Source organism: Geotrypetes seraphini, chromosome 17 (genome assembly GCF_902459505.1).
Source record: "Geotrypetes seraphini chromosome 17, aGeoSer1.1, whole genome shotgun sequence".
NCBI classification, from domain to species: domain Eukaryota; kingdom Metazoa; phylum Chordata; class Amphibia; order Gymnophiona; family Dermophiidae; genus Geotrypetes; species Geotrypetes seraphini.
Window position 1 is genome coordinate 30197771 of NC_047100.1, and position 15797 is coordinate 30213567.

Here is a 15797-nt window from a genome sequence, read left to right on the forward strand (position 1 = left end):
GAAAGGCTAAAACGTTTAGGACCCCTCAGCCTGGAAAGAGATGGCTAGGGGGGGAATATGATTAAGATCTACAAAATCCTAATTAATGAAGAATGGATAAGAAAAATGAATCAACTTAACTTTTTCAAAAATTATAAGGACTAGGAGACATTCAATGAAGTTATATGGAAATACCTTTAAAAAGCACAGTGGTTAGCATAACGGGGTTTTAAAAAGGTTTGGACATTTTCCTGGAGTAGAAATCCATGGGGGAAGCCACTGCATAAAATGTTGCTACTATTTGGTTTTTTGCCAGGTACTGCGACCTGGATGGCCACTGCTGAAAACAGGATACTGGGCTAGACAGACCATTCGTCTGACCCAGTATGGCTTCTCTTATGTTCTTATGCAGAAGAACAATTTTAAAACATTTATCTACGCCGATGATATCAGTTTTATTACTAATGATACTATGTGAAAATGTACCATAGAGAAATGATAATTGGGTAACTTTGCATCCAACTACAGTTGAACATAGAAAGAGCTTGAATTTTTATTGGAGGCCATCAGATAATATTTAGAACAATCAGATCCTCACAATTGGCAAAGATTACTTTAAATATGATACTTGTATGAAGATTTTGTTAATTCAGGTAGATGATCTCTTATCCATGGAACTACAGGTGAAGGCTATACACTCCTCCCTCAATATTCGCGGGGGTTAGGGGCAGAGCCGGGCCGTGAATATTGAAAATTCATGAATAACTTTTGGCTGACTGACCCACCTCCGCCTTCCCAGACCTTACCTGCTTTGGTACATTCCACTGGTCCAGACTCATATGCCCTTCACACTAGATGAGAAAATTAGGTACCTACCTCGTAATCTTCTTTGTAGTAGAAGGGCATACGAGTCTGAACATGCTGCCCTTCAGTTTTCAAGTTTGCTTATTTACCATTTCAGACATCCGCATTTTTTGTCTCTGCTTAATCTCCTGCTGCTCCAGGGTACACAGAGTCTTGAATATCCTGGATGTTTCAATGGTCTAGCGGTCTTTCAGGGTAGGAGCATAGGAAGATCGCTCCTGCCCTAAAAGACTGCTAGACCACCAGGTAAGGTCCGGGGAGGTCAGGGAGATGGGTGCGATTCCGGCTTTAGGAAATCACGAATAACTGAATCTCAAGTCCTAAAACTATGAATCTGGGGGTGGAAGTGAACTTATGAAATCATTTGTTGCTAAAAAAAAAAAAAAAAAAAATAAATAAATAAATTACAACCTATCCAGAATACAGCAGTTCAGGTAATCTGTTTAGCTCACAAATTTGGTAGGATTTCACCTTTGTGAAGCATCATTAGTTATCGTTTAAGGTGCCAAAGACGAGCAGGGTAAGGAGGAAACATTTTGCTGGTCCCACCTTACCCCACTGGTTCGACACACTTGACTTTGTATCCAGCCTGCTCTTCGCCCTTTAAAGGGCCGCCAAAGGAAAACCACCTCCTGGTCGCAGAAGTCTAGCAGGGTAAGAAGGAACATCTTGCCGATCCCTCTGGATAACGCCAGCCATGCTGGACCAGACCCCAACCACCCAACTTTGGATCCAACAACCATACTACCAACCCCAAAAATCTTCTATAAAAACTTTGCGATAACTCTGTTACAAGCTCCTTTTTAAACTATCACAAATCCTAATAATAAAAATGTATGTTATACTAATGTGTCACACTCAAAATTGGTAATCATCATGTAAATCCCCATAAATTAATGTATGGGCCTTGTCTCATGTAAATTGCATTGAACCTGTTTTGCATAACAGCGATTCAGAAGTTCAAATTAGATTAGAATAATCTTTAAAGCATCTCGTATGATGATTTTCAATTCCAACTTAATGGCAGGCATGATTTTATACCTAATAATCCTGGGTCCACATTATGAAGTGAAATATTTTTAGTTTCCCCCCTCCCCCAAATATGTACAATATTTTTTTTTTTAATTTTTTCTTATTGAGCAGCTACGTCTTGAAATTCTTTGCCAATTCAGATTAGATAGCAGAAAATTACCTATTTAGAAAGGCAGTAAAGACATAACTTTTTCAGAAATATTTATGATCTTCCCCTTGACTGGTTTAGAGGTCTCAAAGTCCTTCCTTGAGGGCCGCAATCCAGTTGGGTTTCCAGGATTTCCCCAATGAATATGCATGAGATCTATGTGCATGCACTGCTTTCAAAACATATTCATTGGGGAAATCCTGAAAACCTGATTGGATTGCGGCCCTCAAGGAAGGACTTTGAGATCCCTGGCAAAAAAGCACAGTTACTTACCGTAACAGGTGTTATCCAGGGACAGCAGGCAGATATTCTTTACGCATGGGTGATGTCACCGACGGAGCCCCGGTACGGACCTTTTTAACTAGAAAGTTCTAGTTGGCCGCACCGCGCGTGCGCGCGTGCCTTCCCGCCCGACGGAGGAGTGCGTGGTCCCCAGTTAAGATAAGCCAGCTAAGAAGCCAACCCGGGAGGTGGGTGGGACGTAAGAATATCTGCCTGCTGTCCCTGGATAACACCTGTTACGGTAAGTAACTGTGCTTTATCCCAGGACAAGCAGGCAGCATATTCTTTACGCATGGGTGACCTCCAAGCTAACAGAGAGGGAGGAGGGATGGTTGGCCATTAGGAAATAAATTTTGTAACACAGATTGGCCGAAGTGTCCATCCCGTCTGGAGAAGGTATCCAGACAGTAGTGAGTAGTGAACGTGTGAACTGAGGACCAAGTGGCAGCCTCGCAGATTTCCTCGATGGGCGTGGAATGGAGGAAAGCCACAGAAGCAGCCATAGCTCTGACCCTGTGGGCCGTGACAACACCTTCCAGTGAGAGACCGGCCCGAGCATAACAGAACGCAATACAGGCAGCCAGCCAGTTGGAAAGCGTCCTTTTAGAGACAGGACGACCCAGACGGTTAGGATCGAAGGTCAGAAAGAGCTGAGGGGACGAGCGGTGAGCCCTGGTACGGTCAAGGTAGTATGCAAGGGCACGCTTACAGTCCAGCGTGTGCAACGCCTGTTCCCCAGGATGAGAATGGGGCTTAGGGAAAAAGAGAGGCAACACAATGGACTGGTTGAGGTGAAAGGCCGAGACCACCTTGGGAAGGAATTTAGGATGGGTACGCAGAACCACCTTGTCATGGTGGAAAACCGTGAACGGTGGATCGGCGACCAGAGCATGCAGCTCACTAACCCTCCTGGCAGAGGTGATGGCAATGAGGAAAAGCACCTTCCATGTTAGAAGTTTGAGCGAAGTTGTGGCAAGAGGCTCAAAAGGGGGTTTCATGAGGGCTGATAAAACCACATTCAGGTCCCAGACGACAGGAGGAGGCTTCAGAGGTGGTTTGACATTGAAGAGGCCTCTCATGAACCGGGAAACCAGTGGATGAGCCGTCAGAGGTTTTCCGAAGATAGGCACATGAAACGCAGTGATGGCACTGAGGTGGACTCTGATTGAGGTAGACTTGAGGCCAGCGTCGGACAGAGAGAGCAAATAGTCCAGTACAGTTTCCACCGCCAATGAGGTGGGATCGTGATGATGCAGTCGACACCAAGAGGAGAACCGGGTCCACTTCTGATGGTAACATTGGAGGGTGGCCGGTTTCCTGGAGGCGTCTAAAATGCGACGGACAGGCCGAGATAGATTCTCTGGAGAGGTCAGCCCGAGAGAAACCAAGCTGTCAGGTGGAGCGAAGACAGATTGGGATGCAGTAGAGACTGACGTTGCTGCGTAAGTAGAGTAGGAAACACAGGAAGAGGAATGGGCTCCCTGGAGCTGAGCTGAAGTAGGAGGGAGAACCAGTGTTGGCGAGGCCACCGAGGAGCGATGAGAATCATGGTGGCCCTGTCCCTGCGGAGTTTGGATAACGTCCGCAACATCAGAGGTAGTGGAGGAAAGGCATAGAGGAACCGATCCGTCCAGTCGAGCAGGAATGCGTCTGGGGTCAGACGATGAGGAGAGAAGAGTCTGGAACAGAACTGGGGCAGCTGATGGTTGTGAGGGGCTGCAAAGAGGTCCACCTGTGGAGTGCCCCAGCGAGCAAAGATGGAGTGGAGTGTTGAAGGGTCCAGAGTCCACTCGTGAGGTTGAAGGATGCGGCTGAGATTGTCGGCCAGGGAGTTCTGTTCGCCCTGGATATAGACAGCCTTGAGAAAGAGGTTGCGGGCTGTGGCCCAGGCCCAGATGCGGATAGCCTCCTGACAAAGGAGGCGAGATCCGGTGCCGCCTTGCTTGTTTATGTAGTACATGGCGACTTGATTGTCTGTGCACAGGAGCAGAACCTGAGGGCAGAGGAGGTGCTGGAAAGCTTTGAGAGCATAGAACATGGCTCTGAGTTCCAGGAAATTGATGTGATGTTGACGCTCCTGAGGGGTCCAGAGTCCCTGGGTGCGTAGATCTCCTAGATGAGCTCCCCACGCATAGGGGGAGGCATCCGTGGTGATGATCATGGAGTGAGGGGGCAGATGAAAGAGTAGACCCCTGGAAAGATTTGAGGAGTTCAACCACCATTGAAGAGATTGCTGAAGAGACGATGTCACAGAGATGGGATGAGAAAGAAGATCCGTGGTCTGTGACCATTGGTTGGCAAGAGTCCATTGGGGTGTCCTGAGGTGGAGTCGTGCCAGGGGAAGCACATGTACCGTCGAGGCCATGTGGCCCAGGAGGACCATCATCTGTCGGGCTGGAATGAAGTGACGAAGGAGCACCTGACGACAGAGGTGGAGCAGGTTCCGTTGACGATCGGAGGGGAGAAACGCCCTCATTAGTGTGGTGTCGAGAACTGCTCCAATGAACTGAAGTCGCTGCGTAGGAAGTAGATGCAACTTGGGGTAGTTGATCTCGAACCCCAGGAGATGGAGGAGAGAGATGGTGTGATGAGTGGCTTGAAGCACAAGTGGTGATGTAGGTGCTTTCACCAACCAATCGTCCAAGTAGGGGAACACCTGGAGGTTGTGAGACCTGAGGAAGGCCGCCACCACAATAAGGCACTTGGTGAACACCCTGGGCGATGAAGCGAGGCCAAAAGGTAGCACTTTGTACTGATAGTGACGGTGCTGTATCTGAAAACAGAGGTAGCGACGTGAAGTCGGATTGATTGGGATGTGAGTGTAGGCCTCTTTGAGGTCCAGGGAACATAGCCAGTCGTGTTGAGAGAGAAGAGGGTACAGCGTGGCAAGGGAGAGCATTCTGAACTTCTCCTTGACCAGACACTTGTTGAGGTCTCTGAGATCGAGGATGGGACGAAGGTCTCCTGTCTTCTTGGGAACCAGGAAGTAGCGGGAGTAGAAACCCTGACCCCTTTGGGCCGGAGGCACTTCTTCGATGGCATTGAGAAGAAGGAGGGATTGGACCTCCCTCAGGAGGAGGGGGGTTTGGGAGGAGTGAAAAGCAGACTCTACGGGAGGATTGTCCGGTGGAAGAGTCTGGAAGTTGAGAGAGTAGCCGTGGCGAATGATGTTGAGGACCCACTGGTCCGATGTGATGACCTCCCAACGGCTGAGGAAGATGTGGAGACGGCCTCCGATTGGTTGAGGAAGAGGCAATGAAGGCGGGAGACTGGCTATGCCCTGGAGAGAAGAGTCAAAAGGGCTGAGAGGGCTTGGAAGGTGGAAGAGGCTTGGCAGGTTGGTTGGACTGAGACCGAGCCTGGGTGTGGTGCTGTTGCTGACGGGGCCGCCTAGGCTGTTGTGAAGGCGGATTGAGCTGCCTGGCTGAGAACCTGCGTTGATATGAGGACTGTGGCCTGTAAGGTCGAGCAGGTGGAGCCTTTTTCTTGGGTTTAACCAGGGTGTCCCATCTGGTCTCATGGGCCGAGAGTTTCTGAGTGGTTGAATCCAGGGACTCCCCAAAAAGTTCATCCCCAAGACAGGGAGCGTTGGCTAGACGGTCCTGGTGGTTGATGTCCAAATCAGATACTCTCAGCCAAGCCAGGCGGCGCATGGCAACAGCAATGGCAGAGGCACGAGAGGTCAGCTCAAAAGAATCGTAGATAGAGCGTACCATAAATTTCCTCAGTTGAAGGAGACTGGAAATTTGTTGCTGGAAAAGTGGAATCTTTCTCTCTGGAATATATTTTTGAAGGGCGGACAGCTGTTGGACCAGGTGTTTCATGTAAAATGAGAAGTGGAACGTGTAATTGTTCGCCCTGTTGGCCAGCATGGCATTCTGGTAGAGCCTTTTGCCAAACTTGTCCATAGTTTTGCCCTCTCTGCCAGGAGGGGTAGAGGCATAAACACTGGCGCCCTGAGTCTTCTTCAAGGTGGACTCAACAAGGAGAGACTCATGGGGCAATTGAGGTTTGTCAAACCCCGGGATAGGGATAACCCGGTAAAGGCTATCTAACTTACGGGGGGCCCCGGGGACTGTAAGAGGGTTCTCCCAGTTTTTATAAAAGGTTTCCCGTAGGATGTCATGCACGGGTAACTTAAGGAACTCCTTAGGCGGTTGTTCAAAATCCAGGGCCTTCAGAAAGGCTTGGGATTTTTTGGAGTCTGACTCTAGAGGGAGAGACAAAGCCGCTGACATCTCCCTGAGGAACTTGGAGAACGAGGATTGCTCAGGTTTGGAAGTGGTATCGGGCGCTGAGGGTTCCTCGTCCGATGAGGAGACATCCCCCTCGGTACCGGGAGGGGATTCTTCCCATAAGTCCGGGTCCCGGACCTCCGGGTGCGCATGCCGAGAAACCGGGGTGGAAGGCTCGGTATGGTGGGTCTTAGATAGAGACTTGCCCGAGCGCACCGAAACGGTACCGGGAGAGGAAGATTGGTGTCGGTCCCGGTCTCGGGAAGAACGGTGCCCCGCCCGGTCCCGAGGTGGATCTGCAGTGGTATGTGAGTGAACTACAGGATGGGCACGGAGCTGTTCAGCCGAGAGAATCGGCATGGATGTATTAAGTGGCACCGATGGGGTGGATATCGGTTGTTCGGTGCGGGGCTCGGGCCGGTCTGGTTCCGAAAGGAGCGGTGCCAGGATAGTGGGTAACAGGTGCTGGAGTTGATGCTGCAGCTGTTCCTGTAATTGCTTTTGGAGGATGGCCGCGATGCGGTCAACCAGGGGTGGCACCGGAACCACTTTCTTTTGTTTCGGTTCCATAGGTGCCGCTCCACGCCCCGGCGATGAGGAGGCCGATGACGAGGCACTCACCGAGATCGGAGCCACTGTGGCTGGCGGGCGCTCGAGGGAAGAGGAAGGCTTCTTAGCCGGCTTACCTGGCGCCAGCGGCGCCGATGTCGGATCGGGCGTCGTCGAAGTGGTGGGTGTCGATTTTGGCGGTACCGCCGCCGACGCAGTGGATTCCATCGCAGACCCGGTGCCGAATAGGATGTTCTGCTGGATCTGGCGATTCTTAAGTGTTCGTTTTTTAAGAGTGGCACAGCAGGTGCAGGAGTCCGCCCGATGCTCAGGACCCAAACACTGCAAGCACCAATTGTGTGGGTCAGTGAGGGAGATCGGGCGTGCACACTGCTGGCACTTCTTAAAACCTGGCTGCGGGGGCATGAATGGAAATACGGCCTCCGCAAAATCAAACCCGGAGGCCTGTATAGTGGCAACAGGCCCCGCCGGGGCTGGTTCGAAAAAGAAGAAAAAAGAAAGTAATTTTTTTTTTTTTTTTACAAATGAAAAGAAAAAAGGAACCCGAAGGTGAGAAAGTAAAATAACAGGAAAAATACGTGAGCGAGAAGGCAAAAAGGATAGTTTCAACGGACGTTGAAAAAACACGCGTCTTCTTCGCTCCGCGGAAACGAAGAAACTGGGGACCACGCACTCCTCCGTCGGGCGGGAAGGCACTCGCGCACGCGCAGTGCGGCCAACTAGAACTTTCTAGTTAAAAAGGTCCGTACCGGGGCTCCGTCGGTGACGTCACCCATGCGTAAAGAATATGCTGCCTGCTTGTCCTGGGATAACAAAGCTATACAAAAAGCATTTGAAAGAAACATTCATGCAATATACAAAGCACACCATGAAAAGCTTTAAACCCCAATAATACCCTTCCCCCTCAAACCTTAAGTACCCCTGGGAGAGTTCGACAGACCAAGAACTAGGAAGAGAGCAAGAAAAAAAGGGGGAGGGGGGTTAGGTGTTGAGTTTTATGTAACGTCTTATTCTGCTCCAGCCCTCTTATTTCTGTGAATCCACTAAGAACCACACAGTACTTGCAAAATACAAGAAACATAATCTAATGCAAGATCGGTGTCTGCTGTCCCATGGAACTGAAATACTTCTCTGCACCATTACAGCAAAAGAGCTAGTGAACCGGTTCATGGAGGTGGACCAGGACCAGAGGATCACAGCAGAGGAAGCAATCAGTCATGAGTGGTAAGATCTTGGCAACTCATTGACTTCATGACACAGCTTGCAATGCAGGTGACTCGGGCCCTGTGCAGTACTTTATATGTTGCGTAAAGTTCAAATACACAGACTTATGTCAGCTACCTCAGGCCTGTACTGAAAACATTGCTATCTAAGGAATAACTGGAACAATGCAGTCCCTAGACCAGAGGTGGGCAACTCTAGTCAGGTTTTCCCCAATGAATATGCATGAGATTTATTTGCATATACTGCTTTCAATGCATATTCATTGGGAAAATCCTAAAACCTGACTGGATTTTGGCCCTTTGAGGACTGGAGTTGTGCACCCATGCCCTAGACATATGGGACCCCTATTTTTTTTGAAAAAATTAAACAGAGATGCATAATAAAGTCAAAGCAACAGCACTGCTCAACATGGCACAACGAATCTAGATAATAGAAAATTCTCCTATAAATATCCCCCAACTTTCAAGAATCTCTTGAACACTACCACTACCTTCCCCTCCCTTTCTCTGCAACCGCTGCAAGCAAGCAGAGCAATACATAACCCCAAAAAACTTCAGGATGTAAGGCAGTTCTGAATTAAAGTCCAAAACTGTATCTTACTGTCTGTAGTGGCTTAGTAAGAGGCGGTGGGGGGAGGGGGGGCGCGGACTGCCCTGGGCACCATCTTCATGCAGGCGCTGGCACCTCTTCTCTACCCTCCCAGTACCCCTTTAAAAAGTTCAATGGCACGAGTGGCATCAACCACCTGCTACTTGCGCTGGCCTCTGCTCCCTTCCGAGGTCACTTTCTGGTTGCGGGACCAGGATGTGATGTCAGAAGGGAGCCAACGCAGGTGGAAGATGCCACTCACGCCAATGAACGTTTCAAGAGGTATGTGGGGGAGGGGGCGCTCAAGTGTACACAGCAACACCTCTCATTGGTGGCTAAACAGCCTGTTAGCACACAATGCTTATTCACTTCACAGTAGAGAATGACACGGTGACAAAATTCATCACCGTTCCCGTCCCCGCGGGAAATAATCCCATGTCATTTTCTAGTGTCTATTTCAACCTCGGTCCTTCTACATCAGCATTCTTCAAAGCAAAGCTTGAGGGTCAGTGGTTGTGCCCAATTATACTCTGATTCTTCCCTCTCTCCTTAAAGAATGACATGAAGATGGTTTCCTGCGGTTATCCGCGGGGACAGGAACGGTGATGAATTTTGTCACCGTGTCATTCTCTCACAGTTCAAGAAAAGAAAATATGGCAACTTCAAAACAGCTTGTCTCTGGAAAACTTCTCAGGGTGCAATTAGCCATCTCACCCTGAGCATGGGATTCTTAATTCTTTTGTTCCTTGGTTTTGTGAGGTAATAGCACATTATCAGAAAACAGCATTTACTTCCCTCAAACATTACTCTGTAACCATGCCTAATTCCTCAGACTCCATTTCAATATCCCCTATTAACATTTCATCACCCTTGCCAATATCTTCAGAAGCATGATTAGAGGCTTTAGTGCTGAGATTTTTACCTGCTTGCTGGGCTCTGCACACGTCTGCTTTTCTCCAAGGCTTCAGTTTGTGGCTGCCTCCTTGGCCTAGAGGCCACACCCTTTTTTCTCTAGCCTGGGATGATTGCCCCTCAGAACACCTGTGGTTCTCTGGTGCTTTGCTAATGAGCTTGGATAGCTTCCCTGCTCACTAACCCTGCCGCCAGCAGAGCTGATCCCTTTGTGGGTTTTGCTAGCCCCTGCCATGTGCATGCTGGTCCTTGTAGTTCTTTGCCTTTAGCATTCCCTATACTAGAATTAGGCAAGTAGAATCAGGTCACTTTGGGGTTACCTTTCACTGGGGATAAATTCTGCAGGGCACTTTTGCTAACATTCCTGCTCCTAGGTGTAGATTTAGGGATAATTTTAGAGCACTGCAGGGAATTGTAGCATGGGAGACATCTTTCTCTTCTGAGTAGGGGGTGGAATATCTTGGTTACATTTGTATTTTTGTTAATAATATGGTTATTTTTGAAATGGAATAAACACATTTAAACATAGAGCACTGCAGGGTTTCTTCCAGCATGACAGGACTCTCCCTGTCACAGTTTCCAATACTGTGCGATAAGACATTTAGCTGCTGCCAAGCCCATATGCACCACTTTAGTCTGCCAGGGACAGCTTTGCAGGTTATGTGTGCCCAACAAGCATGCTTGCGGTAAAGTGTGGACCGGGTCTTGGATCCACTGAGTCATGGTAGTAACATATAACCAAAAAAATCTTGATATCAATGCAGTCCCACAATAAATGAATGAAGGAGCCCGGATCCTTGCCACATCTCCAGTACACTCTCTGGCGTCAGATACCAGGGTGTTAAAATTTTATAAGCATTTTCTTGCACCAGAATGCAATGAGATGCTTTCTATACCTCAGCACAAATCCGGCTCCAGACTTTCATCGTAAACTGGATCTGTAAATCCTGTTCCTATTTCTGCCTAAAAGGGAATTGAATCAGATCCTGCCCTCTCAAATACTTATAGAGGACCAATATTGGCCTGGGCACCCTGCCCAAAAGACCCCATAAGTTTTCCAGGTGTTCTGCAACCTGTGGTTGTCCCCTCCACCAACCTACCAAAAGCATAAAATGCTGAATCTGCATATAGGCAAAAAAAAAAAAAATTCCCCTAAGCCCCAGTTCCCTGACCACCAACTCATCAAAAGTAGGTATTCCCCCCCCTATTAGCATATCCCAGAAAGTGAGAATACCTCATTCCTACCACCTGAGAAAAGCACCTCTCTCCTTCCCCACTGGTTCCCCTTGAATGGGTGATAATGTAGACAGTCCCCTACATCTCTATATCGTCCCCCACATTTGCACTAAATGTCTTAAAAGGGGATTATGCACCCCTTGTAGCCTCTCAAGGTCTGCATAAGAAGCCTAAAGCCAGTATTTCAGAGTACAAAGCGGGACGTAACTTTGTTCTATTTGAACCCCTGGCTTGAACTCCGCTATAGCCCAGTCTAATAAAAGGCAAAGCTGTGCTGCCATATACTGCCAATAAAGTTTTGGGACCGCTCGACCACCCTCCTCCCTCGCTGACCAAAGCACCTGCTGACCGATCCATGGGGGTTTACCCTGCCAGATAAAGGTCCTAAATTCCCCATGTAAGGCCTTCAACACCCCCCTAAGCACCGCAATGGGGAGAGTCTGAAATAGAAATAACAGGCGCAGTAAAACATTCATTTTAATCACAGTAATGCGGCCCCAACCAGGAAAGCCATAATCCCTGCCATTTCTGTAAATCCGCCTGCACTGTTCACACAATTTTGGAATAATTAAGATCATACAATTGAGAAAGATCTCTCAGAAGTTGAATGCCCAAATACTTAATATGGCCTCGCGCTCTCGGAAAAATAATCTGTTAGCCTCTGTTCCTCACTGTCCTCTACATGTACTCCCAAGAATTCAGATTTATCTATATTAATAGTAAACCTGGACAGCTGACTAAAAATGCGAAACACCTCCAAAAGGACCCAGAAAGCACAGTTATCCAGGGACAGCAAGTAGATATTCTCACATGTGGGTGACGTCATCCACAGAGCCCCGATGTGGACGCCTCACAAGCAGACTTGCTTGTAGAAACTAGAAGTTTTGAGTCAGCTGCACCGCGCATGCGCAAGTGCCTTCCCGCCCAACTTAGGGCACGTCTCCTCATTTCAGATAGCTAGCAGATAAATCAACCAGGGGAGATGGGTGGGTTGTGAGAATAGCTGCCTGCTGTCCCTGGATAACACCTGTTACAGTAATTAACTGTGCTTTATCTCAGGATAAGCAGGCAGCCTATTCTCACATATGAGTGACCTCCAAGCTAACCAGAATAGGATGGTGGGAGTGTTGGCAATTTAGGAGAATAAATTTTGTAAAACTGCCTGGCCAAAATGATCACCAAGTCTGGAAAAAGTATCCAGACAATAATGAGAGGTGAATGTATGAACCGAGAACCAAGTGGCAGATTTCCTCAATAGGAGTAGATCTGAGGAAAGCAATTGAAGCTGCCATTGCTCTAACTTTATGGGCTGTGATGATCTAGGTTCATCTACAGTACCTTAACACCCTTGCACTGGCGTGCTACCAGGAGAGATGCCAGTGGGTTGAAGGGATAAAAGAATGGTGCTGGGAGTTGATGCAAGGGTAGGTAGTGAAAAGTTGGATGAGTTGACATAGGAGACAGTAATTGACATATTTTTCTGGTTTCAGGATCTCAGGAAATGCAGCTTCCAGTAAGAATATCAAGGATGGGGTGTGCGCTCAGATTGAAAAGAACTTTGCTAAAGCCAAATGGAAGGTAAGAGAATAACTCCTGCTGTTTGCCGAGGGCTAAAAGCTACAGCGGAAAGAAATGTCACATCTGAGAGGTAATAGGTGTAACCTGTACTGTGTATTACACCAATCAGGAGCTGTGTGTCAAAGCAGTTCATGATTGGTGAGGCCCAACTTTAGTAGGGTTGCCACACCTCACTAGAATACATGTTTGCTTCCGTCAACGATGAACTTCACCCTCACCCACTGGGCATCCTGCTCCTATACCGCCCACCTACCCCTTGGAACAACTCCTCCGAACTCGTCCTTGAGACTATAACAAACTCCTTCCTCAAGTTCCAAAGATTATTGATCATCGGAGACATCAATCTCCACCTAGACGACATCACCAGCAAGGATAAGATTGAACTTATTAGTTTCCTCACCTCCCTTGGCCTCACCCCCCCTGCACCATCCCCAACCCACGAAAAGGGGGCACACACTAGATCTCATTAGCTTCCTCGACCTTACCGCTCACAAAACGTCAATTGACGACACTCGCTGGGAACATGTCCCCTGGTCTGACCACTTCCTAGGGGCTTTCTGTCTCCCCATCTTTATGTTGCACCTTGAGGCTCCACCCCGTACTTCCAACCCCATTACCTACCACAAAAAAAATCACAAGCGACCTGTTCTGGTCTAAATTTCTCAATCTATTCTCCTCTGCCCCTAAGCCTTCCTTCTGGACTCTGTAAGGCAGGGAAACTGCTCTGCTCTCTGCTTAATTGTAATGCTTAATTGTAATGCTTATAAATATTACCTTTCTGTAAGCCTATTTCTATAATATATTCTTTATGCAATCACCTCTGGCTGTGCCTATTATTCTACTTCCTGGTGAAACTTCAGTGAGTGAACTGAATCTGGGACCAGCGTTTGTCAGGACGCCTTTCACTTAACCCCTACCACCATACATTGGGGGGGCCACGAACGAAACTGACACTCTGATATAGGACTTACTGTATTTTTCAGACCATAAGGCGCACCCACCTGTAGAGGAAAAAAACAATGAAAAAAAAAATTGTTTTTTGCCAATCCCAGAGTGGCGCGGGACCAGGCAGGAAGCGCAAAGGTCATGCTCCTGCATTGTGTGTCGCTCTTCTAAGACAAAGGCAGCTGTCTAGGAGACCATGCTAGACTACCAGACCTTCAGACAATATCACCCCAAGGTCCCTCTCCTCGTCTATGCATATCAGGCTGTCACCTCCCAGCATATACAGCTCCTTCTGATTATTAATCCCCAAATGCATTACTCTGCATTGACTTTTAGGTGCCAGATATTAGATCATTCCTCTAACTTTTGCAGATCCTTTTTCACTCCCTCCTCGGTGTCTACTTTGTTACATATCTGTCATAGGGGAAAGCACCCTTCAGGGATTCAAGAAAAGGTTGGATAAGTTCTTACTGGAACAGAACATACACAGTTAAGGCCCTGGTGTTTGACTTAAGGGCCGCTGTGTGAGCGGACTGCTGGGCATGATGGACCACTGGTCTGACCCAGCAGCGGCAAATCTTATGTTCTTATGAATGGAAAACATGAGAAAGGATCTGCAAAAGTCAGAGGAATGGTCTAATATCTGGCAACTAAAATTCAATGCAAAGAAGTGCAGAATAATGCATTTGATGTATGGCCTTTCTATGGTTACAATCAAAGCAGTTTATATATAATGTACAAGTCCTTATTTTGTACTTGGGACAATGGAAGGTTAAGTGACTTGCCCAGAGTCAGAAGCAGCTCAGAAGAGGTGAAATGTGGTGGTTTTCAGAATACATTATGAATGCCAGATACATTTCAGTATTAACTCAAAGGGAACACAACATGTCTTATAATGCATTTTTTTTTTTTCAGATGCTTTTTTATACAGTGCTTGTAAAAATCAAATCCCTATGGGGTCTGCGTTCCCTCTCAGACTTGTTCTCACGTGTACCCTACATGTTTAATCCTTACTGTATACTGTACAATGCACTCAAAGAGTGGCATTTACACAGACCTCTTGGATACTACAATTATCTGAAAAGTGGATTTTATAAATGGGTAAAAGAATAGACTTTCTGTACTAGAATGTTTGTCACTTAGACTCATCTGTCTTGCTTTAAAGAGAGGACATTTTTGTCTTTGTTTACAGAAAGCAGTCCGCGTCACCACAATGATGAAAAGACTTCGTGCGCAGGAACAAGCTAAGGTGGCACAAACCGAACAGGCTACAGAAAGCGCAGCCTCCGCAGATGGCACTGTGAACGCAGAAGCTGTTCCAGAAGCCAAAGCCTCAGAAGACAAGATCACCTCTGTGCAAGTGGAGTCCAAGGAGTCAGCAGGCAACAATGAAAAGGCCTCTCCCACATGCAATGGAGAAGTAGCTGCTACACCGAGTCCTGCCATGGAACCTCAGAGCGAGGAGACTGGCTGACTCAGAGCACAAAAAGGCTACCACAACCTCCCTTGTAAATAGATCCACTGATCCTGCACTACCAACTAGCGCACTCTTATTGGGGCATTGTTCTCCCCTGGAAAACACCAGTCCACTTTCAGCAAAGCAAAACTGAAAACATGCATTAATGTCTATGCTTCCTTCTCTCTATGCTTTTCTCCCTTTCTCTCCCATCCTATCTAGAACTAGATAGAGATTTTATAATTTATTTGTTGACCAACAGACCCAGAAAGAATATGAGTTGCATGTTCACATTAGGGTTAGCTCTTCCTTCTGTTAGTTATGTTCTTTCAAGCTTAATCCTCTTTACATTACATTACATTAGGGACTTCTATTCCGCCTATACCTTGCAGTTCAAGGCGGATTACAAAAGAGCTAACTGGACATTTCCAGTGAAGTTACAACAGTTTTGGGTTTGTTTTTGTTACAAGGGAGGAGAGGTACCTGGATTAATTCCGGAAGAACTTGCAAATTGGATATTAAATTGACTGTACGTTACTGTGTGATATAACAAATAGATTACAGTTAGAGTACAAATAAGATTACGTTATATTTCAGGGATCTGAATACTTGGTTGGTGTTTTGGGGAGGAAGAGATTATTTAAGTGGAGGTATTGGGGGAGAATTTATCTAGGAGGAGGGGGAAGGGTTGGGTTAAGATATCTGGATAAATTTTTTGAAAAGTAGGGTTTTGATTTCTTTTCGAAAA

General features: G+C 47.3%; 1 protein-coding gene across 1 annotated transcript in view; it reads left to right on the plus strand.

The window, feature by feature from the left end:
- The window catches only part of CAMKV (CaM kinase like vesicle associated), a 102808-nt gene extending 87297 nt beyond the window's left edge, over positions 1-15511 (plus strand). Inside the window, exons 9-11 of the mRNA XM_033926003.1 lie at positions 8256-8334; positions 12561-12648; positions 14786-15511. Coding sequence (XP_033781894.1) covers positions 8256-8334; positions 12561-12648; positions 14786-15067 — 449 coding nt within the window. The 3' untranslated portion in view covers positions 15068-15511. The remainder of the gene's footprint in view (positions 1-8255; positions 8335-12560; positions 12649-14785) is intronic.
- The last annotated feature ends 286 nt before the right edge of the window (positions 15512-15797 follow it).